Here is a 27,051-nt window from a genome sequence, read left to right on the forward strand (position 1 = left end):
TTACATTTGGGTCCAAAAAATAAAATTAAAAAGGCTCAGCAGTGCTGTGCAAAAGTCTCGAGCCACTACTCTTTTCTTCATGAGTTCTTCAGGCTATTTGAAGGTCTTTCAAACATAAAAGGGCAGGGAACAGCCAGTGTTTATCTTCATATATTAGACAATTTTGCCAAGACATAATTTTAAACTGTAACTTTGGGCATTTTGTTACGAGCAATGGGTCACAAAAACATCTTTTGTTTCCCTTTTTTTATAGAACCTTTAAAAATTGTGAAAGATAACACAGTTCAACAGACATAAAACTGTATTTTTGAACCATAACGTTCATTTTCAAAGAGCTATTTGCTGAAAACTTTGCATACCTCAACATGGTGTCAAGGGTGTCCTAAAAAATTGATAAAGCTGGATAAGTGGAGGACAAAAGACATAGCTGGCCTAAAAACTGCCTACATTAAATGAACAGTAACTGAAAGTCATGTCCTTAAGAAATAGGAAACAATATTTAAGCAAAGACCAGACACAGCAACCCGGCGGTGTTAATGATCTTGTCAAAATGTATCACAATATGAATGCAGACCTGCCTTGCAATACTGAAAAGCATCTGTTTAATGAAAAATAACTGTTTAATTTTGCAGCATAAAAACAATCCAAACTCACTGCTAATGTAGTAAAACATACTTGCATGGAAAAACACACAAATATAAATGAGAGGTGGCATTTACACAGTATTGCATGTGTAAAGGGTTTCATTAGAAGATTAGATTCGGAAATTAGACCCTTTAAGCTGTTCACAAATGTATAAATTGAGTGGACCGATGCAAATATTGAGTGACCATTTTTTAATATTGCATCTGTTCTTTCCCAAAGAAGGTCTATGGATAGAACTAATGCCGATCACGGCCGTTCATTTAGCTTCTCTTTGGCACGTCTTCAAGTTCAACCCAACTAATGTGGTCCTCTTGCGCCCCCTATTGTTTGTTTTGGTTTAATTTTTAAACCAATCGAAGTCGCGTTTGCTCACAAAGTCTCAACGCACAGGAAACCTTTCCTGTTGCTGGTTGGTCGATTGCCTTCGACCAGCCCTTTACATGAGGGTCTTGCCAAGCATCGAGGAGGGAGGGGATATTTTAATGGCCGTCCGTAGCACTACAAAATGCAAAAAGTCCGGATTATCTACCATATATAGACTGTTACAGGCACCGATGCGTTAAGTACGCATTTCTGTGTTGATAAGCATCGCTGCGTGGACATATTCGGAATAGAGATGTCTTTGTAATGGTGTTTGTACTCTGCTGAGCGGACTTTACCCGCTTGATTTGTGTGCGAGTGGGAAATCAGGCCTAGCCGGCTGGCTAAAAAACAAGCGGACGGGTTAGCCTTTCGCTGGAGTTAAAAGGTAACACTGCATTATTACTCATTTGTAATTACGGACGATTTCTGCACCATAGTATTTCCATTCAGACCATTACGTCAAAAGACTAAAACTTGTTTCAAACGCAAGGTTTCTGAAATTTGAGGCAGCCAGGTGAGAAATGTAAACAGACTTACGTTAGCATAGTTAGCCATGTTAAGCTAATGGCTAGTGGCTAACTTTATAGTAGTTAACTTTACAAACAAGGGCTGACTGAGCTAGAGTTAACACAGTACTTAGCTGTCCTGTAAGTATGTGCTGATAGGTAAAGAGTTTCAAATTGTATTAAAGTTGCTCTAAATCGTTCACGCTTTCTGTCGTGTTGCTCACATTTACCGATGATGGTTTGGAAAGCTATACCGCTTGAGCTAGCTATGCTAACTTTGTGCGCTACCAGCCAACAGCTGAAACATAACTTAGCCGGATTAATATAAATAACATTCCCCAAACCACTCATGGCGATTACAGCCTGTTTTTGTTTTATGTTTTTTTAAAACACTCCTTTGCTAAGTCATTCGTATCAATTTAAGTGCGCAGATTATAATGTTCTTGATGATCTATTGGTATAGTAAATGTTTTATTGTCTCTGGTGCTGTTCACAGGGAATATGTAACATAGAGCAGCCAACATGACATCCAGATTCGGCAAAACGTACAACCGCAAAGGTGGGGAGGCTAACTCGAAATTTGAGGAGGTCTTTTCCAATAAAAAGCCCACTCTGACCACCAAATGGGGGGAGACCACCTACAAGGCTCAGCTCGGAGCCAAACGGCCTTTGTTAAAACCTGACGTTTCTGAGGTCCCCAAAAGGCCCAGGCTTGAGGACAGTGATAGTGAGGAAGACCCGTTTGGCTTTGACAGTGATGAAGAGTCCAAGACTGTAACCTCCCACAACGTGTCGCAGGCAAAAGTTGCTGAAGGGGAGGTGATGAAGACCACCACAGTGCAAAGCACTGGGACAGCCGCTGTTGTGACTTATGCACAGTCCTCTGCATGTTCAACAGCCACATTCACGAGTAAGTTTTCATTTTTTTCCATGCACTTTTTTAAACTCCTTATCCAAATTTATTTTAACCTGCTTATTTAAGTTTTACAGTGATTTCTAACTATTATAGAAGCATAGTAGTTCCTGTCTTTTGTTTAAACAAACCTGCATTTATCTTCTCTTTTGTTCAAAGGCAAACAAAAAACAGAGGAGAAAGTAGGTAAAAATAACCAGCCGTGGTACAAAAGTGAATCACAGAGCAGCCAGAAACCTGCATGGGGGACCTCTTTGTCAAGCACAGTCCTCTCTGATGATCAGAACTTCTCCCAGAGGTCCACCTCCTCCTCTCCTAATATAGACACATCTGTTAAACTGTTCACTGATGTGCCAGGTGGTAGCAGGGACTTCCAATCCTCATCTTCTTGTGATGGCTTGCTGTCAGATGAAATGAAAGGTGCAGAGGTGGAGCCTTCAGCGGAGGCCCCACCAGAGCCAGTGGACAATATTCCCCCTTCCCCATTTACCCTGAGGGCCTCAAATTGCAAAAAATACCAGCGGCCAGGCCGTCCTGACAAATCATCGTCTGAACTTGCAGAAAGTAACAGCAACAAGTCCACTGATGGTGCAAGTGCCCAAGATAAGCCCAACAGTGCCCTTTCTGCTGGTGCAAGTAGTACTGCTGCCAGTGCTAAAACAGCAGCCAAGCCTGTGGGAAGGGGTGGTGGGAGGGTACGGGACTACACGGTTCTCCACCCTTCCTGCCTGTCAGTGTGCAATGTCACCATCCAGGACTCAATGGAGCGGAGCATTGACGAACTGGTCAGCCTCGCTCCCCCAGCTGACCTTGGAGAAGCAGGGCAGATGAAGAAGAAATCAGATACACCACCACCCAAACCTACTAGGTAAGGGTGATAGTTCTGTGTCTTAAAAGCCACATTGCAGGGAGAATTCTCAAAATACTATGTTCTGAATTCTTATTTAAACAATTGTAGCCTATCCACCATTGCTAATTACATGGATGGGTGACTTGAGTATATTTTCTTGTGTCATTCAAGATTTTGTTTTTGTAGTAAATATTTTCAGGTTAAATATTTATTACCGTGTATACACGATACCATAAGGCAGCCATCATGTGGTAGGTTAGTAATTTAAATATAATAATACATACTACCTTATATCTTACTTCATTGTGTGCTCATACACACTTTGCTTCATCTCTCACTAGTACTGGGTCTTATAAAAATGTTATTCATTCATATTCTGAGGAACAAAGTGCAGACGCTACTGAAGTTCAGGTTTAATAAAGATTTCATTGGCACTTAGATTATGCTTTCATGTATCGTATTGTTATACAGTATTGGCCAGACTTTTGCTCTGAAAGAATGTGCTTTACCTTGATGTGTCCCTGGCTTTAAAATTCAAAGTTTCGGGTCATACTTTGAAGTTTGATATGTTCTTGCGCTTTCATTTCATTGCTTTTGAGAGGCAGGTCAGATTGAATCACCAGTGGCAAGAGAGGCAGCAGGGAGTGAACCTTTAGTTTGTTAGATTAATGTTAAATCCCCTCTAACAAGTCAAAATGGCAGATGGTGGCAAAAATGTGTGCTCTGTCTGTGTCATTGTGTGTGTGATCTCATCTCATGTCAGCCATTTATACGGAATTAACTTGATAAGAATTATTTTTAAACTAAACTATTGACATCAACTATTTGGAGAAACGTGCATTAGTGTTTGTTCTATATTGTAAAGTCTACAGTTTTTTAGATGTCTCTAAACAGTAACATTTATTGACAAAAAAGCTTTCTATTCACTCAGGTAAGTAATTTTAGGCACCCACTTTGAAATCCCATTTTCTTTTCTTTGTTTCTACAAAAGAGTTTTTTCTTTGTCCTGCTTCAGTTTCTATCTCCTTTGAAAAATCCCATAAGGCACAATACTTCAAAACAAAATAATCTAAAAAAAAAAATATTCTTCTTGTTTGTAGGTTCAGACCCACACAGACAAAGACCAAGAAGACCAAGACCGAGACCAAGCTAGAGTTCTTTGGCTTTGAGGACAAAGAGGACCAGGAGGGGGAGGAGGGTTCAGAAGCTGGCAAGAGTAGCTACAAGATCAAGTACTTTGGCTTTGATGACCTGAGTGAGAGTGACAGTGATGATGAGAGCTCCCAAGCCAAAGAAAAGAAGGCCAGGAAGGCAGCCGCAGCCTTAGCTGCTTTGAGCTCCAGCGTGGATAGCCCTCATACCAGTGACTCTCAAGACAGTCATGCTAGCAGTAATACAGGTAAAAGCAGTCCTTAAAAACAGATCTGGTGTTGGTGTAATTGTCATTTTATTGCATGATCCAATGTAACGACATAAACTTCAAACCTCTCTTTAAATTAGAAGTGCTTGGATGACCCACTTTGGTTAATATTCCATCCATTTACAAACTCATGCTTTTTTTTTTTTTCCCTTTAATCATCAACAATCTGGTTTATCCAGCAGATGCCTTTGACTTTTCCGATGACTCAAGTCCTGGTGGTACCGAGGGCCAGAAAGCACGCTCAGGGAAGCCAAGTGACAAATCCAAGGACGTCGGCAGTGGACTGAAAAAGATTTTCAGTGGACCCAAAAAGGTATTTAAGCATGTTTTAAAATTGGCCGTGTGTTTCTTGGCTCGCTTTTCAACCAAATGTTTTCTTTGTCCTGTGCCATCCAGTGTCTTTGAATATTTGCCCATGAGACTTTTTTTTTTTTTTTAAACAACTGCATAGACAAGGGATAGGCACAAACCTTTTAACTGCAGTCTGATCAATCTAAGTGTCTCAGTACAAGTCATCTAGCACTTTTGATGACCTTACTCCTGACCAGGGTTTAAAGCAGGTCTGACACGTCTTGGCTTATTGATGTTTAGATGACATTTACATAACAGAATGCCCAGCTTGTCTGAAAATAGCCTGAGATAACGAGAGTGAGGAGAGCATCAGAGAAAAATAGAGCAAGTGTAAGAGGCTCGACTGAAAACTAAATTTATATGGTTGTCATTTTATGTGATCCAATTCTGTGATTCAGCAGTGATGCAGGTTAGAACTACAGTCAGAGACTTAAGGCATTGAACTGTGATGCCCAGGGAATAACTTTTGACAGCAGTCTCATTTGAATCCCATAAATGTGCGTTCAGTAGCATGCATGGGTTTCCACTTTGAAGGGGATTTGGATATTACCTCTTCATCAGGCACATATTTTCTCATAACTCTGCTTTGATTTGTAATGCTGTGCTGTTTTGTGTAATGCCCACATTTTCTCTCTTTATCTAGATCATGTTTTGAAGTGGCTTTGGGTTATTTGTAGTCTGTCTTACTAATTCTGTGTAGTTATTCTTTCTACTTCCTACATTGTCTTTGTACGATATAATTGAGTTTCACAATCTGTCATTTTCAGGAAATGTTTTGTGCTGCTTGGGGACTGTTGTGTTCTACACTGAGGCTGCTGTTGTCTTAGTCTATCAACATGAATTCAGCATGCAGTGTTTATGGGTTCAGTTCTGCTCATTTACAGCTGGAACGTGGTATTCTTTAGAGAATAAAATATTGGCATATAGGTTGTTGTTGTTGTAATTTTTTTAATTTATTTTTTTTAAACTGTCATCACTGAAATGCACCAATCTGAAAGCACCATCAGTATTTTCTTATGCCAGCTGTTAGTAATCACTAAATATGTGTATCCGTTTAGTTAACTGACAAATTTTTAAGTTCTTGCTGTGTTTCAGTCTCCTGCTAAAGCTGTGTACAATGCTCGCCACTGGAACCAGCCCGAACCTGAAGAAATGCCTGTGCCTCCAGTCTCTCGATCTCAGACTGCTCCGGTAAGATACTGTATTTTGCCTGTAGACTGTAGACTGTTAGTAAAAGATGGACAGAATGTGGCATCATCTATTAGCTTCTTAAACCTGCATTTTGAAGCCATAATATTTGTGTTTTAGCTGCTGGTATGTTGACTTTGTTGATGTAGAGACCATATTTAGGCCAGTTGGTGGGGTGCTAAATCATCAGCTGATCCTAGCAAAGCACAAACACGGGTATCTGCTTATTAACAGAATTATAATACTTGAATTTCAATCACTGAAACTGAATATCAAACTTTTCGGATGGGCTGTGCCACCTGGCAAGCCATATTACTCATCAGATAAGTACATTAAAAATGCTTCAAAAGTTCAGTCTAGTCCAGTTGAGTACTGAAGGTAAAGTATTGCACAAAATCCACTGTAGCTAATGTTAGCACGCCTTTCAGTTTTAAGCTATAATAAAATGTCAATGTGAGCTATTAAAAAATCAGATATTATGGGGGAGGAAGTTGGCTATGTAGACTAAATCTGTTCTTTGTGCCAGGTGTTCTTTTCATGGCTGAAGCTAGGCATTTTAAAATACCACAAGTCAATCACACATTGATTAATTTTGGAGCCAAACTCAAATTGCTATAAGAGAAGCCACAGTTTTTTTTCCCTCGTCTTAATTTTTCAGCAAGGTTACTGCTTGGTTTACTTGTCAGGAACTGGAACAAAAATGTAAATCTGTCATTGTGAGTAAAGAGTGTATTTGTATGTTTAAAGTTCTCATTAGGGTGTATACATTCATTTTGCACAGAGAGGGTAAACACTATTACTGGGTTATTATGTAAAGAAAATGCTATTAACTAGCGCCATTTATTTGTGTTTGTGTTCTTAATGTCCACATATTAGGATACTGTTTACTGGTCTCTTAGTAGTCAACAATTTCTGTATTAATTGCTCTAATTAGTATTGCTGTTCAAGTGAAATTACTTTTCCAGGCAAGTGAAGTTTGCTTGTATGTTTTGTATTGAATTACCCCAATGGAAATAATGTTTGTTTAGAGACTAGCTAATCAGACTCTGGCGACTGGGATTTAAAAGTTATTGTTAACTTTGCACTACCTCGTCTGACATCTGTTAACAGCACTTATTAAAGACTTGTGTGGTTAACAGACTGTTCAGCTGTGGTAAATCTTGTGGACATGTCATTAAACAGATTTTGTTGCTTTGGTATGAGCCCCGTTTCTCAGCTTCTTTTTTGTCCTTAGGCTATTTTATCGAGCAGCAGCAAGGACAGCAACTCCCATAAAGATGACGGCTTGTTCAAAGCTCCTCCACCGCCACCCAAAGTCATTAAGTCAGAGACCATCCCCACACGACTCAACCAGGATATTGTCACAGCACTCAAATGCAGAAAAGAAGACAAGGAGGTGAGTCCAGGTTACACAGATTTGCTGAGTAACAGCAGTTGTTAGATAAATCTTTCTGATCAGTTTTTACTTCACATTTTGTTTGCTTGCCAGTATGAATTACCCCTAGCCCCCCCTTTTCCCCCCTTCCTTTTTAAACACTCAGCCAGTGAAGGGTTGGCATTCATTTGATGTGTGCCAGTGCTACTCCCATACAGCCTGTGTCATTTACAGATGGGCCTTCTGGCCCCAGATCAGGCTGTTAGCCACAGATCCCCTGAGGTTAAATGGCTTCAGCTACACTAAGCTGTCACCACACACTGATTCTGTTATAAACCCAGGTCCTCCATCCTGTGTCGTGCTGAGCCCCCTCACAGTGTGACTGCTGATATAGATATACATACAGTGTCAACTGCTGATCATACTGACCTGAAGCTTTTGCTGGCTGTGAAACCAATAGAGGAATTTAGAAATGTGAGCAATTTGCTGTGTGTGTGTGTGTGAGCAATTTGAGGGTCTGGACAGATGCAGTGCTTCTCAATTAGCTACAATTAACCCCATTTCCCTTACTACCAGCTGTATACTGTGGTGCAGCATGTGAAACACTTCAACGATGTGGTGGAGTTTGGAGAGAATCAAGAGTTCACAGATGATTTTGAGTACCTGGAGACGGGGCTCAAGAGTAGTCAGCCGCTCAACACAAGATGCCTTAGGTAAGTTTAATAACCAGCTGGGAATTTTTCTTTGTTGTGTTGTAGAGGAACATTTCTATATTTGGTCTGATTTTAATTTCTTTGTTGTGACTTGCTAAATGTTACTTAGTTTACAAAGTTCAGTGACTGGTACAAGCATATGCCAGTTAATATTTCATAAAAGTACCTAAAACCAAAATTCATAAAGTAAGTTATTATTCTTGCAACAAAGTAGTAGGAGGTAGAAAACGCAGAGTTAATACTTTAAAAACAAGCACAGATGATCAATTTTAATTGAATTGCACTCCAGCCCAGAGACTTCATGTGTAGCTAAAGTTCTCAATCATTTATGTCCCTTTGCATTTGCTCGCCTCCCTTCCACCGTTGTGCCTCAGCCTGTTAATCACATTTTACTTCCAATTGTGATTTTTCACTTGCAGCGTTTATGAATAATAAAAAAAAAAATATCCAAGATTAAACTAATATTGTTCTGCGTTCATTTTCACAGCATTGCTCTCTCATTGAAACCATGAAAAAATAATTATTGATCATGTGTCACTGATTAACTAAATGTGATAACAAAATCACATTTAGTTAAAACATTGAAACTATGATGTAAATCACACTTCTTATCCAATGTTTTCATAGGATTTAAGTGATTTTATTCATAATTTAAACTAGAAATGCAGTACAGGTAGTTAATGTGTGGCCATACACCACACCCAATCCGATATTTACATTATGTCTGGGCTAATATATGTAAAACATTAGCACTTCTGAAGGTGTCTCACACCTGGGACACCAACAAGTTTTCACTGTATGTTTACAATGTTGTACATCAAACTGGTCAAGTAATGACTGAAGAGCTTCAAATAACTGTCATAATGAGTTGAGATGATGATGATGATGATAATAAAATTATAATTAACTATAATAATAAACTAAATTAGTTTTACATTGTATTTTTTTTTCGTCCTATAGTCTTTTTTTTGTATTTATTTGTTTTTACTTATTGCTACCTATTGAATAAATTGGACATTTTTTTTTTTATTTGTGATATATGAAGTTACAGAATTAGAAAGGTGATGTTTAAGTCAACACTGACATTTCCTTACACATAAAAGAATCATTCCCAGTCTCTTTCTCACACTGAGAAAAACAGCTTAATAATTTAATGCTTGCATTGGATCCATGCTGTGCATCAGCAGAAAGCCAAAGTCAGGCTGTTGTTGTTTTATACCATTAGAACATTGGATTGATGCATAGCATGGGCAACATTGAAGCCTTAGTCTTTAAATCTTTCCCTATATTTCTTTAGTTTGCCATTTGTGACATTTTAATTTAAAAGTAGGCTGATTTCATTGTCATAAATCTATCTTTAACATTCCCTCTATTCTCCACTTTCCTCCCTCATTTCTCCAGTATAATCAGCCTGGCCACACGGTGTGCCATGCCCAGTTTCAGGATGCACCTGAGGGCAAGAGGGAAAGTCGCACAGGTCTTCAAAATGCTCAACGATGCTCCACAACACCCGGTCAGTCAAAGTTTTGTTTTTAATTAATTATTTTTTTGTCACCTCCTGCCACAATCTCTTTCTATCATCTCCCTTGAAGTTTTGACAGATGGTAATACAATGTTTGAATAACTTGTGCTTTCACAATTTATTTTGTGACATGAACCATTACTTTTCCATCTAAGATGAAGTGTTGAATCACGAGCCCTGTTTCTTCGGTATTAAATTATCAAAATGCAAGAAGAGTGCAAGGAGACCTCAGTAGTTATTCAAATGACATCCCAGGGTTAGATATGCACACGTATAAATAGGTTTGTGATTTTATTTTTTGCTCAACAAGTAGGTTTTCTGTTGTTAATGTAGTGTCTTAAAATATATTAGTCTTTCCTTTAAATAAGCGAAGAGCTTGTGGTGGGTATTATGTTTTTATGATATGGCAGTATTTGTGACCGGATGGACCTTTTTTGATGTCAGTTTGTCTTAATCTTTATTTTATTTATTTCTTTTGTGTGTATTTTCTGTTTTTCTCTTGGTGCTGTTTTTAACATATTCTTTGTATTCTGGTTGTAATCCTTGACTGAATAGCACTTTGAATCAACTCATGTTGTTTTTATATATATCTAAGTATAAATTTTGTAATTTTGAGAACTATGTAGTGAAAGTGACACACAATAAGCTTTTTCTTACTGATCCAGAGCTTTCTCCATATGATCTACACTGCCTGCACCCCTTTGTAAAACCTGATCTGTCATTTTATCAGAACCTCGCTCTGTGCACGGCTGCACTGATGTACATTTTGAGCCGGGATCGTCTTAACATGGATCTGGACAGGGCATGTCTGGAGCTAATGATCAAGCTGCTGGAACTAGACCAGGACTACTCGGGTCACCAGGATCAGCTCACAGCAAAGGAGATGGCAAAGGTCAAAGAGAAGATCAGGAAATTGTGCGAGACTGTGCACAACAAGCACCTTGACTTAGAAAACATCACGGTAGGTTGTCCATCAATAAAGAGATCATAACATCATCACATAACTGGTGAATCTTGGATTTAATCAGTAACCACAGTCTCTTGTTCATATATTTATTGAATAAGCAACACTATGTACATTTTTAAACTACTTTAATGGAAAGGTTTTTCATAAAAATATAATCTGTCAGTCTGACCTCTTTGTATGCACCCCCTTCTGCATGCAAATACACTAATCTTACTGCAGCTCAGCTGTCAGTTTTGACCTGTCACAACTGATCGACAATATTTCAGTCAGAAAAGTTGCTGATTTGATAAAATGACAGCATTAATATTACATATGCTTTACTACCTAGTAATGTTTTCTTGGTGAACTGGTTTATATTTCTTCTTATCAAGCTTAATTAGGGGGGAAAATGTGTGTTTTAGTGTAGACGACTTTTACAATAGTGGGTTTGTAATACAAGCATGCATAAAATTCCAGTGATGTTTTTTTTAAACATGCTTCTGTCCTCTATCCCTGCAGACAGGGCACCTTGCCATGGAGACACTTCTGTCGTTAACCTCCAAGAGAGCTGGTGATTGGTTCAAAGAGGAGCTCCGGCTACTGGGAGGCCTGGACCATATTGTTGACAAAGGTGGGTGTTGGATACTAATGTGCTCAAAGCCATGCTGTACAGTGCATATGTGTATACCTATGCAACGATTTTGTTTGTCACGGTTTGTAATTGCCACATGTCGTGTGTGTTGCATTGCCACAGTGAAAGAGTGTGTTGACAACCTGAGCCAAGAGGATGACAAGGAGAACCTTGTAGCATCTTTATGGGGGGCTGAGAGGTGTCTGAGAGTGCTTGAAAGTGTAAGTACAGTTCTGTCAAGTTGGATTCTCTCTTGCACCAAAGTCACACTAGAGTGAGCCTCAAGGACAACAGTAATTGAGTACTAAGCTGTGAATTGGCTGGTGACCTTTGTTACCCGATTAAGTGCCTCTGCTTAAAGCACTGAATGTGTCTTTATCAGCTATATCTTAAAATGCCATTCAGCTTTCCGAGCTAAACATAAAGGGTCTCCCTTAATTTTGTGTTTCTTGTCTTGTTTTCAAGGTTCTTGGTGTACTTTTCCCCTCTATTGATTTCATTTCTCTTTCATCTCCTGTCAACAGGTTACAGTGCAGAACCCTGAAAATCAGAGTTACTTGATTGCCTACAAAGACTCTCAGCTTATTGTCTCCTCTGCCAGGTGAGCACCAGCTACTGCTTACAGCTATTATTGACTGTCTACAGACATACTGGGACACAGTGGCTATCGTGACAACAGGTCCTTTTCACTTTGTCTCTTTTACTTTTTGTAAGATCATTTTACTCATCATCACCTCGGGGCAATTCTAAAGCTTCTCATGCCCATCAAAAACAACATTAGGGCAAATAAAAATAATCCTAGGATAATAGATTTGGATAAAGGTAACCACACCGATAACCAGGTCTGTGGTTTCTAAAATTGATAGCAAAAGTTACATCTTAGTTTTAACCATGGATTCTTCTTAGTTTGCATTCATGAACACAGTATATCGAAGATCAATTGTGCTCAAGCTCGTTGCACTTTCTGCATTTAGGATTATCTTTCCACTCTGCACTTTAATATTTTTCTTTATTTCTGTTATGTCACTTTTTACTTTCTGTCAACAATATCTTTTTCTTACTTTTATCAGAGCTTTGCGATACTGTGAGGATATGATCCAGCGGTACAGCAGGGCATTAAACAACACCTCTCTGTCTTCATCGGCTGCTGCACTGCCTCACTGCAGCTTCACAAATGTGGGAAAGGCGGTGGAGGACTGTATGAGGGCTGTTATTGGAGTGCTGCTCAACCTTACCCATGACAATGGTATTCTCATTCCTTTTTCTTTTCTTATACTATTTATGGAAAACTGCAAAAACTCAATTTACTGTAGTTTTTTTGTTTGGATTGTAGTTCTATAAATATACAAAGATGAAATGGCTCATTGTGTACTTCTGTACAAAATGAATATATTCGTGTTAATGTGGTCAGCTAGAATTCAGTTGTATCTTGTATGATTATAGTCTGTACCGTGAGCTATAATATTCAGGTGCTTAGCAGGGAATCATGTTGACATGTGTGAGCAGAGGTTAATAATAAGGTTATTTTTGCCTACAGAGTGGGGAAGCACTAAGACGGGTGAACAGGATCAGCTAATAGTGACTGCTCTAAATTGTGTCCTTCAAGTCCCACGCTACATCCCCCAGGAGCAGCGATTTGACGTGCGTGTGCTGGTAAGGTTCTCTTCAACAACAGAAAACATCTTCGCAACGGCACAGTTGCTGACACGCTGTTTGGTAAGTTTATGTATGTATGTGAATGTCTCATTTGTGTATTCTGTGGTGTATACCAGGGTCTGGGTCTACTAATTAACCTTGTGGAGTACAGCTCCAGAAACCGCCACTGTCTGGTGGACATGGAGTACAATGTCGACGACACCTGTCTGGAAGACAGCCTCATGCAGCCTGCTGACCCAACGCAATCTGACACATTGGCAGAGTCAGCTGAGACTCAGGCAGATACGGCTGACAAGCCCAAGTCCTGCGGTGCTTTGGCTGCCCTGGTGAAGGTAGGAACTGTGCCAGAACTCATACATCAATATTTTAGCAGTCACTGGATGTGGCTCTCTTTTGTCTTTTTGTTTAAAAAAACAAACCAAACCCCCACAAAACAATAGTTTAATACAGTTTAAAGAGCTGAATACATCTTTCCTATTCTTAATTTAAGCAGAAACAAAGTGATTGGGTGTTGTGTTGCAATTTCTTTTGTCTGTATCATAGAACTCGTGAACCACTCATTTACCTGGTAACACATCTTTCTCGGGAGTGTTAAACATCTCTTCACTGCTTTAAATGCACACCTCTGTTTGCTCACAGTATTAAGTAATAAGCAAGTGTAAGTAAATGCTTGCTTGTTTGTGGATTAACATTTCAAAATTAGGTTTTTATTTAGGTTTTTCTTTTTTAATCAATGTCACTGCAGCCAGAGTTCTTGCAGATTTTCAAAAAGTCTGGAAACTTTTAAAGAAAAAAATGGCAATTAACCTCAAAATTACTTTTCATGCCCAAGTATTACAGGCTAGTTTCACAGTATTTGGCATGCCTATTTGCTTCCTAACTTTGCCAAGATGAAATACCTTTGCTGTCAAGCTAAACTGCCACTCTTTTATTCCCTTTGAATTATGAAAAATTTGCTGTGTTACTTGGCTCCTGTTTTTTGGCTTGTGTTTGGAGTTCACATCTGTTTATTTCCCCTGGAATCCCAGCTCTTCCTTGAGAGGGAGCGTGCTGCCATCCTGGCTGAGGCAAAGACTGACGACCTCATCAGTGAGGCCCCCAAACCGGCACTAGACCAAAGCGGAGAGTGGCAAGAGACATCAGGAGAGATCCAGTGGGTGGCATCCGAAACAAATGACAGCCAACCCGAGAAGAAAGAAGAGGAGGATGAAGAGTTGGACTTAAATAAAGGTAGATATTTTGGGGTTTGTGCATATATGAGGAGCTGTTTGTAGCTTTGAGTAAAATTACAATCCAAATAAATGCTGACTCAATTTAAGCATGAGTTAATAATATCTGCAATAAGGATGAAGATACCAGTAACTATAAAGCTTTGAAAAATATCCCTATTAAGAATTCATTAACCGAATCTCTAATAAGGCTATTAAGGGAGACCACACTTGTCTTCAATAACAAAAACTTGTTTTTAAAACTAATTTATCCAACATTGCTCAGTTCTGGCTTTTCAAATGACATTCTCGCTGAATTTTACACACCAAATGATTGGGGGTGAGGAGGGGGTAGATTCACAACATTTATCCATAATGGGAATAATTTCATTTATTAATCCATTCATCTTAAAATTCTGAGTTTTGTGTATAAGCTGTGTAAGAAATTGTGCAGACAAAGGAAGGGCAGTTTCCTTTGAGATGACATTTCCAGTTTTTCTTTTTAATGTTTCCCAAAGTTTTAAAACTTCTAGATCGACATGGAGAAAACTTTTTCTTTTTTTTGAACTCGTAGATTCCTGATCTTTAAATTACTATGGGTTAGGATGGCCAGGTCGCACCCGTGCACATCCACCCAATATTTTAAAAATATGTCATTGATTATTCTCTGTCTGTGTCTTTGGTAGGATTTTATCTCGCTGCATCACTTTTTTTTTTTTTTCCCAAAGAAAGGAAAATTGTTAAAGAAAAATCAAAGTGCTGTCTTCACAAGTTAAGCTTGTTTATAAAAGCCTGAATATAACACATAATTTTCAAATTGCTTGCTCTTAGTTTTTATTTATTTATGCCATTTAAAAAAACAAAACAATGATTTTTATTGAAAATAACATGGGAACCCCATAAGTATATCTGGGGGGGGGGATTGTTACAAGTCTCCACCATACTTTCTCTGGTCATTGAGTGATGTTGTGTCAGTTTGTCATGCAAGATCAACAGCTCTTGTTGTTTTGCCTTCAATGTTCTTCTCAGGCTTTGATGTAGAGTGCTGCCATGATTTTTGGCAAATTGACTTCTACACTTTAATCTGTTTAGCTTTAGCCTTGATGCTTTTCTCAGCTGCGTCGTTAGTTTCTGCCACAGCGCATGCTTTGCATCATAACAGGCTTTGCTAATGAATAATGAAACCTGTGTCCAGCTATTGTTACAGTTGATTAGTTTTTGCAGCTCCATTGAAGTTTAGGTTGCGAAATACAAACCTTTGTTCTTTAGTACTTGCTAGTCCTTTGAATGTGACCTCCATGAGCACTGTAAAACAGGAGTTAATGTTACTCTTGTGAACATCATGGACTCATTGTTTTTAATGCTGTGTAGAAGTGTTGGGTGAGCTGATCAGTGAATTACAGCTAAATATATATTGGGAAACCTTGTCTTTCTCCTTTGTGGTTACTGCAGCTCTGCAGCACGCAGGCAAGCATATGGAGGACAGCATTGTTGCTTCATACACAGCCCTGCTGCTGGGCTGCCTCTGTCAGGGCAGCCAGGTAAGAACCGGTGCAGATTTATACATTTTGTTTTGTCCAGATCTTTAAAAAAAATCTATAATATGTGTTGTTGCTCACTTCCTTTTTTTGCCATCCTCAGATTAATGTGACTACTGTGAGAGAAAATCTACCTAAAGGAGATTTCTCCATCATGACAGAAATGCTGAAGAAGTTCTTGAGCTTCATGAACCTCACTGTGAGTGTGACTATTCAGATCAGCCCTCTGTTATCAGTGTTACGTGATGATGCATGTTGAGATTGACGAAGTTTAAAATGATCTACAGTTATGCAAATACATGATGAATTATACAGGCTCAACAAATCAAAGTGTTTTTCTTAAAAAACAAACAAACAAAAAATACTTATATTTTAGTGACAGTGTAGTGAAAATACTGACACTGAAGGTCTTCGTCCTTTTTTTTTCCCCTCCTCCTAACGCCTCTGAGTGTTGATGCAATCCTTGGCTTCAGGCAAATTAAACTGAAGATACAAAAAGCCGTTTAATTGGACCCATTGAGCAAAAGCACATTTTTGTGCAGTGAAGTGGCTTGGATGAAATAAACATTCTTGAGGCCCAGTAATTCTGTACAATACCACATTTTCCCTTTTAGTTTCAAATAATTGCAGTTTTTCTATAGCTCAGTTCAGCTCCTTTCAGAACCCCCTAGAAAGTGAGTGAAATGCTGAGCCTTTATTTCTGTTTATTAATGAAATGACTTAGGAATTCAAAACATTTGAAAGATGAATAAATGAAAGCCTTTCTGATTGTTGCTCATCTTCCAAAAAATAAAAAGCTTATAGTAGCACTTGGCTTTTATGAAGTACTACTTCTTTATAATACTAAATGTATTCAACAGATTATTAACAATTCAATATTTTTTTATGTCCAAGAGGCATAATCGAAATGATAAAATTTGCAAAACATAATTTTCAAATAATTCAAGGATTCCTGTGATGCTAGCACTACCACGCCACAGATGTGTGTTTTGCAGCAGCTTTGATTGTGACACATCCTGTCAGAGCTGAAGATTGGAACCATCTGTTTCATAAACATCCCCTTTGAACAGAAGCATCCTGTTATCATCAGTGTTTGCATCGAGACCTCACAAGTAAAGTTGTTGGTATCCTCACACACTTGTTTTTGTTTTTCCTGTTCTGTCTCCACACAGTGTGCAATGGGCACCACAGGACAGAAGTCCATCTCACGGGTCATCGACTACCTGGAGCACTGTTAACAGACAGCAAACTATCGAGCTCTTACTCCGACTGCACATTAAACGGTTTCCAGGTTACTCTTGTTCTCCACTACCCATTAGAAGCCACAAGGGGCCATTGGAGTCTTAGCAGCATTCTCTTGACTTCACCTGATCAGCAGATGTTGCGATCACTCTAAACTCTGAGGAAAAAAGGCATACACTGACATGTGCGTAAACACACGCATACAGATATACACAAGTTTCACTCCCTGTCTGGAGCACAACCCGAACCAAAGCCCTGCTAGCTGACAGACATGCAGACAACTTCAGTTCCACTCGGCTAACAGCCCATTTAGAGTCAGATCCAGATTCATCCTCAGGTGAGAATCGGGCAGACGCGAGGCTACATCCCCGTAATCCGCGGAAAGTTAAACGAAGCAGACGTCTTCACACATCGTCCCGAGATGTGTGACGGTAGCAGGCCACTGAGGAGGAGTCTCCCGTTTGCTGCCGGGTCTTGATTTCTGGCTGCTTAGCTGGAGTGTGAACCACTGAATCAAATTTTATGGATCATTACATTTTCTTCTGTGCGTGTCCACGTCCAAGCCAAGGGTGAAATCATAGATTAGCATGAAATCATTTTCACAGACGTTTGAATGATGTGTCTGTACGTAAAACCTGTATGGAATGATTTTTGAATGCAAAATCCCATTGACTTACACATTTGCAATTGGCTTGAATGTTTAAGGGAAATCGAATTTCTAGCTTATTTTCTAAGCTTTTCATTTTGTGCCGAGTAATTTTTGGGAGCTTGATTTTTGTAGGCTTTGGCTCATTATATTTTTAGATTTTTCTTTTTGCCTTGAGGGCATTTCTCTACCAAAATTATGAGTTACTGTTAAAGAAATCAGGACTGCGTGACATACTGACTTTTAATAGGATGTCCGTTATTTGACTGGTGACGGCACTCGGAAAATTACGAGCTTTTCTAAAAGTTAGAATTCTTCTCAGCCGTTGTCTGTTTGCTCACATTTTAGTTTGTTTAGATTATTTAAAGTTCATTTAATTCAGCCGTGTATAATTAGAGTATGCATTTAAACTCACTGGTATAACGTGATGGATTACTCAAAATTATGATTGTTGTGCTTCCTTTATGTTTGTAATGAAGTTATTTTTAATGTATTTAATTTAATGCGTTCTCCTCTTGTGTAAAATGCAAAGCCTACGTAATGAGATCCCAGTTGTGTCCAACATCGGCTCATTATAATCCACCCCTTGTGATACAGCTGTGTGGCTGGGCACAGCACATCTGAGTGGCTAAATTTATGCTTAAATTGTAGTTTTTAAACATCAATCACTAAAATATTATGCACATGTTGATCAACATAAGTGGGATGGGGTTAGGGGCAGAGATGGGCAGTAACGCGTTACTGTAATCCGATTACTTTTTTCGAGTAACGAGTAAATAAGGGATTACTATTGCAAAAACGGTAATTAGATTACCGTTACTTTCCCGTAGGAACACTGCGTTACTAAAACCGTGATTTTTTTTTTTTTTTTTTTTTTTTTTTTTTTTTTTTTTTTTTTTTTGCGAGAATGTCATGACAGTGACGTAAGCGAGTGCGACGTTCGTGACAACAGCTGTGTGCAGATCAACAATGGATCATATATTGAGTGTGGGAGAGAGTATGAGCGTGCAGCGTTTAAAGCTTGGAAGTACTGACCTTACTTTGAGTTTGATTCCATAAAAAGTGACAAAAACATTAGCGTTCATCGTGCGTGGGAAGAAAACTTCTTTTTACAGCGAAAAAAAACCCTAAACTTCCAAGCAAGCACCGAGTAGCTACGACGTAATGAGAAACTCACAGAGAAACTCGCGGATTCTTCCACTGACCACTGCGGCACACCTGCACCAGGGTAAACCTCCGCCTATGCCACTCCTGCTTTACAGGTGAAAATAGAGCAACAGGACCGCTGAGTCTTTGACTTTATTTATTTTCTGCTGTGTTTTACTTGCATCTATTTGAAAGAGTGAGTGTAAACACAAAAAAAAATGTATTTTATGTGCTGGAATGTGCAGAAAATAGGTTTAAATATTAAACAAATTTCTTCCAGTCAGAGAATGTTACATATAATTAAATTTTTGCTTGATGCATAAAGTTAAAAGATTAAAACTGATAAAACAAGTTTTAAAAAGAGACTTTTCCATTTGATAACATTTTGTATGATGGATTATGCAGAAAAAGTAGAATTGGGCTGAAAGATCTATCGCTTTATCACCTATTCAGGTTGTAAATTGTGTTTTTAAAAAGTAACTAAATAATTAATTACTTTTGAAAATAAGTATTCAGTAAAGTAATGAGATTACTTTTTGGGGAAGTAATCAGTAATTCGTTACTGATTACTTTTTTCAAGTAACTTGACCAACACTGGTTAGGGGAGTCTAATATTTTCCTGTGTCCAGCCACAAGCAGCTTCATGTTTTTGCTCATGATATGTTTGCATTGGATAACATGCATTAAGCTCCCATTTATTTATTCTATATTGGTGTCATTTAAGCCTTGATGATGATGTTGACCTGATCCTTGGAAAAGCCTCTGTCTTGTACTGCTCACATGTACGATCACTGATTTGAATGACAGCCATACCTGTAAAAACGTTAGTTTTATCTGCTTTGTAGGGCTGCAGTGAACAGAACTGCAACTGCATTTTACTGTTAATCACTTTGAGAAAAAAAAAAAAAAATCTGGTCCGAATGTAAATACTCCTGTACATACCAGTTAATGGACATTTCAGATGCTTAGACTACTTTTTTTCCCCTGAAGCTGATATTTTTATTTTATACAATATTTCTGAGTTGTTTTAAAAACAAAAATTGCAGGAAGAGGAAAAAAATGTTTGTACCCCTTTCAAGGACATTGTCTTTGGTTACATGTAAATAGTTGTATCTCAAAAAAGAAAAAAAAAAGTTGCTACTTTCAGTACACTCCCTATGTGGTTTCTTCCTTCTATTGTTTTCTTTCATTCTGAGCAAGTTAAAAAATGTTATGTATTCAGAGCTACGGGAGGTGAACACTTTACTAAACACAAGTGGTGTTTAGCTTCCTTTTTGTATTCATGTATGTGTAGCAGCTGCTGAATGCTTAACTTTGTATCCCAGTTTGTGCCTGTGTGCGTGTGGATGTGCAAAACCCCCTGGATCTCGCTCATCCCTGACAAACTGGCTGGGATAGAGTGAGAGTCCAAAGCATGGTCACTATACTTAACAGCACTCAGCGGTGACAGTTTGTGAACGTGGCCCCTCAGCTTGACTGACTGCTGCATAATGGAAACAAAAGATTCTTGTTGCAGTTGCTAGCCAAGAGTCAAACTTACAAATAGCTTGGGGAACGAGGGGAATGTAGTGATATACTATCTGACAACACTGATTTCATACAGGCGACAGCTGTGTCAACCACGATTCAACAAACGCTGCCTCGAAATGTGAAGCGTCAGGAATTGTCAAGACAGGGAAACATGTTGAGTAAACATTGCACAGATAACGTGTAATTATGTCTTTATGTTTTGTTGCCCAACATGCAAATACATGATTAGATGCAGGCAGAAGAGCAGATTAAAATTCTAAAACACATGATTGCAGACAATGGGCACCTCTGCCTTCATCCGCCTGCTGTACATTATAGCTTTCATGGCAGTTTCTCAGTAGTGGGAGGTCAGAGGCAGAGAGAGCATTCCCTCTGTGATGATCGATGTGGCAAGGAAGTGGATGAGTAAACAAAGAGGAAAAACGCAGCATTTCCAATAGCTTAACAAGATTCGTAGGATGTCCTCCGCTGTTGGTGAATGTGAGGGAGGAGAAAAATGGGGAAAAGGAGAATGCAGAGGCATGAGATTAACGTTTCCAACTTGTCAGTCCAAACCCTCTCAGTGAGGCTGCGCAGCCTACGGCGAGCAACTACAACTGTTTTTTGTTTTTCTGTTTGTTTGTTTTTTTCCCCTTCCCAGCATTCATTCTTTCATCCCTCTCCATATCTGGACACATTTCCTCCTGGCTTGACTCGTTTGTCTTTTCAGCATCTCCCCTTGCGCACAGGCTGCTTTAGATTTTCAGAAACCGCTGTGTTCTGGTTTCTGCGGTTTTAATTATGGGAATTACTTCGGCAAAATGCAGCTTTTTTTTTTTTTTTTTTTTTTTTTTTACTCCTTGCGGCTCCATTTGATGCTTTATCTCACAGTTTGTTGTATGTGGAGGGAGTGAATAGGTGATTAGCTTGCAGGTGCAAGAATTGTTTTGTTTTTACAACTTCTTGACAAAAAGCAAAACCAAAAGGATTCAAGGCCGTAATGCCACTAGGTGGTGTGAGTACTCAGCCTCTGATCGCAGTGTCTGAATGGTTGAAGTAAAGTGCACACACCCACACGCACAAGTATCTTCTCATCAGTGGTGTTGTCTAAGGATTTTCCCCTCGAGCTGTAAGAACTCTGCTGTCTTTGGAGAGAGCAACGCGCTGGTCTCACTGATGCAGTCACGTGCATGCGTGCTCCGGAGGGAGGTGAAACATTTATGAAGAGGCTCTGTTGATGCTTTGCTGACCATTAGCGCCCCTGTTCACTTAAATCAAGCTGTCACATGAAGAAATCGTCGTACCACCTGTGCACCAACACGTGAAACTCAGATGGGAACGTGCAGACTCGTTCGTCTCCTCAGTCTGTGCAGCTGCAAGTGCTCCTCATGACAGTTATGTGGGTGAAGAAATGTTTTTAGAAAGACTCCTGCTTTCAGAGGTTTTATATATTTATTAATACATCGGTACAGCATTTCTAATGCGTGTTTTCACAGTTTTAATTCTTCAAAGATACAAACTAACTCACCCTACCTTTGTCTGAAGATTAACTGAGGCGTTTGGGCAAAGAGGAAATACTTGAAGAAGTATTCTAATCCAAAAACAAAAGTTTTGCCTTCAAACATTTCCTTAAGAAGTAGTACAAGAGTAATGTCATTGAGATGTAATTAAAGGATAAGACTGGCAATAGATCTCTTTTATTATTTTTTTTATTTAATGAGTTCATGAAAAAAAAAAAAAAAGATTCATCTTCTGAGTGCTCACCTCACAGAAAAAAGTCAGGACGTTAATAGATAACACTATGTAGCGAGTTTTACTTTAATTACCCCAAATGGGGTACTTGGTGAGGCATCTGTGACAGGCTTTCACACAGTTCCGCAGTTTTAAGTTGGAGTTTCCGAAAACTCTGAGTTTCCCTGTTGTAATTACAACTTGGAAGCTGGTGGGAATGTTATTTAGAGCTTTGAAACTCAATATAGTATTAATGTGGCATAAGCCCCAAGACAAATGGTTCCTACTGAAGATCTACATATTTAAAAATGACTCGAGTCTTGAGTAATTTACTTAACTGGCACTGAAGTTTTTTTTCAGCAGATATTAGTCTGCAAACTAAACTGCACTGAAACAGAATTTTTATGGTAGTATATTGCAGGTCTGGTTCTCTGGTACAGCTGGGTCCATAATTTTTTGGACAAAAGCTGAAGTTTTGCACCTTCAATCAAGATGTGATTAAAGGGCAGACTGAGTTTTAATTTAAAGGGTTTTACAAATATTTTTGCATTTACTGTTACTGTTACTGTCCCCCCTTTCATGGGCTCAAAATGAACTGGACAACAAACTGAACAATGGTTTAATATTTTAAAATCATGCTGGTTTTTAAACTCATGGTCAAAACTGCATTTCCTTCCCTCCCTCGAGGTGCTCTAAGTCGTTACTACAGCCACGTTCAGTTGCTGTTGGTTTTTTAAAATTCTTTCTTCATAGAGTTTTGTATTTAATAACTGAGAAGCACTCTCTGTTGGGCTTTCTTTGCCTTGAGAAACTCTTGGGTTGCTTTTGCTATACGTTTTGGATCATTATTCATTTGCAGGTTTTGTCCTGTCAGTTTTTGAGTATTTGTCTCAGTCTGAACGTCAGGTCGAGCAGAGAGCAGCTGTATATGCTTATAATACTGCCTTCACCATGTTTAATAGATAATGGTGGCATGCTTTGGATCATAAGCAGTTCCTTAGTTTCCGTAGTTCCGTAGTTTTCCATCATTCTAGTACAAGTTAATCTTAGTTTCATCTGTTCAAAGGTTATTTTTATTAAATTTTTAATTTAATTAAACTGTGCAGACTCCTGTAGATGTTTTCCAATCTGATCTCAGCGGGCCTTGTTTATTCAGAAGTTCACATGATGTTTCTTTGCTTTTTGAATTTTCATTTCCATGATGGCATCTCTTGGTAGTAGACCTTGACAATGATACACCTCCCTCCTCCAGACTGTTCTTGACTTGGTAAGATGCTGTAAAAAAAGTTCCTTCTTAACTTTTGAAATATTTCTGCTATCATGCACTTTAATTCTCTTCTGCTGTTTTTCAGGCCCTTTGGTGTTGCTCAGCTGGCCAGAGCTGGCCTGAGGTATATTAATTATTTTGAAGAGCGGACTGGACTGTTGATTTAAGCAAAATTTTTGTCTCTGTCTCTAACAATATTATTTTGTTTTTTTCAGCCCAATGATGGGCTCCCTCACGTACACTGACATGTCCCCGGGCTACATATTTGAAATTAAAATGAAAAGAATATATAAATTCAACGCTTTGAATCAACTTCAGATATTATGTCTGCTTCATTTGTCATGAGGTAACAAGGGACAGACCTCACCTAGCCATGAAACTGCTTGTCAGTCAATTGTGCAATAAATTTTTGGCCTCTGGGGGTTGGTTCATAAAAATGGCTGTAATTACTAAACAGTTATTATTTTCATTTTATTTTATTGGTACGACCCCCCCCCCCCCCCCCCCCCCCCTGATTTTAAAGCTGCATGTCTGCCAATTTAAAATCCACAGTGGAGGTTCACCAAAGTACAAAAAAACTGTTTCTTTGTCCATCAAATTCTGGACCTAACTGCAACATTAATAACATCCTGAAATTGTTTTGTGCCCACATTTAATGCAATCGGACCAAATGTCCGCCCCAGTGTGTGGCTAACCGTTTTGTGCTTTTATTGTGGAGGTCTGTGTCACATTTTATGTTGGTTTACTGGATTATTCTTACGAAACATTTCAGGAGTCAGTCATTTGTTAAAGAAACAGTTACAGTCAAGTTAGATATAACATGTGTCTATAAATGCGGAAAAATTGTAGGAAGTAGAAATGGAGTGAACTGGAGTGCAAGTGTGTCCGAGCTGTACTTAAGGACAGTGTTGGAGTTGTTAACTTCTGCCACTGCTGTTAAAACCAACTCCCTCTCTCTTGTGCTCTCCAATTTATATGTCAAGACAGATTAAGTCAGAGGCTAAACACTGAAGCTGAACAGAGCGCATTATCTTGAAACTGCAGGGGAACCAAGAATCAACCCTGAGCATCACACTGTCAACTGAATGAGGAATTTTGCATTGGCCACAAAGCTGAGCCAGCACGCACTGATTTCTGTACAAGCCTGGGATTATTTAGCTTTCGCTACAAAGAGTTTATTCAAACAGTTTGTCCACTAGTGCCGCCCTATTGTGCTGCCACAGCAAACTGTGCTCTACAGCCTAAATGAATGCTTTCACCGGTGTCTTGTTTACTCACACGCACATTTGAAGGTACACACACCGTCAGCCAGGCCAGGCACATGAAAGAATACACACACCCCTGCAAACACCTCGCAATATAAGCACTGAACAAAGAGCCATCACTACGGCACATGTGCTGCATAACAAATGTGTAAACACAAATACATTCGCATTTTGTCCAAACAAACGCAGCACACAGATCACTCTCTGCTCATTCATAGCCAGGTTGTTTCTCTTGTCTAATCTCACTCCTTAAATCATTGAGTGGCAGAGCAGAAAGACTCACCAGCCCATCTGTATTCCTGGGTGTGCGTGACCTGCACTCTAACGGATGGGCTTTGACCACAGGCGAGCCAGATGAGGAGCAGAGCAGAGTAGTATTATAACTATCCCACACTGGCTCTGCCTTTTGCTATTCTCCACCTCCGGGCTCAGCCTTCTTTCTCTCTGTGCCGGCAGGGTGGAGCCTGATGAGTGTTGTGTGAGGTCGGCTGGGTTCCTGTTTGTGCATTTATGGCAGTCCATCTGTGTTAATGCGTTAGGGCAAGAAGCAGTTTGTGTGTGTATGTGTGTGGATATAAAAAGGGCATGAAGTTCTTCATCTGAAATGGCCATCACTGTAAGTTTCTTCAGGGTTTTGCATTAGCAATGGAGATTCTGCCTTTTTTTCTTTTTCGCACACATTATATAATAAGCAGACAGATATTAATTATTGATCATCATTTTTACTTTGGTTTATGTTGATTCAAATTTTTGCAAACACATTTGTCTTCAAATCCTAGGAGATTCGGAGGAGAGGCAAAGCATGTGGGTTGAGTTGCAAGAATGCTTTCTGAAGCCCAGTGTCTGTGCAACTGCATCAGATCCAAGATCATAAGGTCAGGGGAAAGGAATTTGTACAAAAATAGCAACTGGCAATTAACTTTCCCACAGTGAAAAACTGGCATCGGCCCGGCTATTTGTTTTTTATCATCACCCTATTATTACAGCTGTATTTTTGGCTTTATTTTTCAAGGCTGATGAAAGATGGGCAAAGAGGCAGAAAAGATCCCAGGGCACTCGGATTTGAATCAGGCATTGGCAATTATCAGTGTGTCTTATCTGAAATGTCATTATATTAGCAGAATCTTAGATTCCTAAATCTCCAATCTGCAGTGCTGTACTTATAATTTGTCATATGACGTACTACAGCACATTCATTTTCACTGTAGATAGTAGATAATAAGGTAGAACAGAGTTCTGTTTCCTTCAGCAGATCATGATTTGGGTCAGGTATTGCTGCAGTTTTTTAAAACCCACTCCTGTGATCCTGTTGCACTAATGTAAAGCGGAGATCTTTAAAACATGTATGCATTAAGCTCCAAAAACGCCAAGTGCAATACTTAAAAGCTGCAACCAGAGACTCAGGCAGATACTATAACCAGCAGTGTCTTTATTTCAGCACTTCAACAAAAAACCCAGTGCACACTTTGTACTCCCTGCCACCACCATTTTCCATTGAATACCTGCATGGTGCTCTCTCTCTTTTTCTCCTAAAAACAGCTAGCTTTATTCTTATGAACTATATATAAATGTAGTTCACCATAAGCTACATCAGTACACCTTGCATTGTATCTTGCATGGAAATAAAACTATTGTCCTGTAAAAATCAGGGCAATAAAGTAATTCTGATTAAACAGAAAAATATAAAATGTATTGTAGAGTTGATGACAACAAAAACAAAACTGTTAAAAGTGGAAATTACCCACAATAAGAAATAATAATGATTTTTATTTATCTCTCTCTCTCGATAGATAGATATAGATATATCTATATCTTTCATTCTTTCTTTACTCTCCCCTAGTGACACCACGATGTAGCGGTTAACACAATGATGTTCCCATTTCAAGATTGGGAAGAAATACAAACCCAGCCTCAGGGAGTCACAAGCTACTGTACTCCAGTGCTGGTCCCAAACCTGGATAAATGGCAGAGTTGCATCAGGAAGGGCATCCCTCATCAAGTCTCTGCCAAATCAAACATGCAGTTCCATCTTCTGTGGCAATCCCTTGGGAAATAAACCAGTAGCTGAATGTACCTTTTGTTGTTTGCTCTGTCCTGGCATTTTATTCTCAGGAATTTTCATCAGCCAAAAAGGTTTGCAGACTTGTTAGCTTTTCTGCCAACAGGACTGTGAGTTTGTTCGAAAGATCTACGTGTACCATGTATGACTTTCTCATAGTTATTTTTGAAAATTCTATTTTCAACAATTAACTATGCTGAAACACTGTTCTGTTTCTCAAGCTGGGATTAGTCATAAAAGACTGTGTCTTGCTAGGTAGAACTATTGATGCATCTCTAGCAAAACGGTGCAATGCAGCTTGTTTTTTGCACTCAAAACTAGGGATGGGTACCGGGCACCGGTTCTGACATAAACGGTAGTA

General features: G+C 39.0%; 1 protein-coding gene across 9 annotated transcripts; it reads left to right on the forward strand.

Moving 5' to 3' along the window:
- Positions 1-1,021: 1,021 nt before the first annotated feature.
- Positions 1,022-27,051, forward strand: wapla (WAPL cohesin release factor a). 9 transcript variants are annotated; one of them, XR_014894814.1, is made up of 22 exons: positions 1,022-1,393; positions 2,011-2,424; positions 2,587-3,295; positions 4,378-4,676; positions 4,877-5,010; positions 6,144-6,239; positions 7,471-7,632; positions 8,188-8,324; positions 9,726-9,837; positions 10,577-10,807; positions 11,312-11,423; positions 11,547-11,644; positions 11,948-12,024; positions 12,494-12,669; positions 12,961-13,076; positions 13,196-13,411; positions 14,108-14,309; positions 15,740-15,828; positions 15,929-16,024; positions 16,998-17,251; positions 25,411-25,506; positions 26,472-27,051. XR_014894814.1 is itself a non-coding variant. In XM_085296489.1 (22 exons), the coding sequence occupies exons 2-21, from the start codon at positions 2,037-2,039 to the stop codon at positions 25,462-25,464; spliced, it is 3,543 nt and encodes a 1,180-aa protein (XP_085152615.1). In that variant the 5' UTR covers positions 1,022-1,393; positions 2,011-2,036; the 3' UTR covers positions 25,465-25,506; positions 26,472-27,051. The 9 variants fall into 9 exon arrangements, 3 of the variants coding, with proteins under 3 accessions (XP_085152615.1, XP_085152612.1, XP_085152614.1); XM_085296489.1 differs by lacking the exon at positions 16,998-17,251 and adding an exon at positions 23,452-23,490; XR_014894819.1 differs by lacking the exon at positions 25,411-25,506 and having other exon boundaries at positions 16,998-17,116.

This window comes from Mchenga conophoros, linkage group LG13, assembly GCF_057382185.1.
Source record: "Mchenga conophoros isolate Kocher_MC1m ecotype Shallow Benthic linkage group LG13, M_conophoros_male_GT1.1, whole genome shotgun sequence".
NCBI lineage: Eukaryota > Metazoa > Chordata > Actinopteri > Cichliformes > Cichlidae > Mchenga > Mchenga conophoros.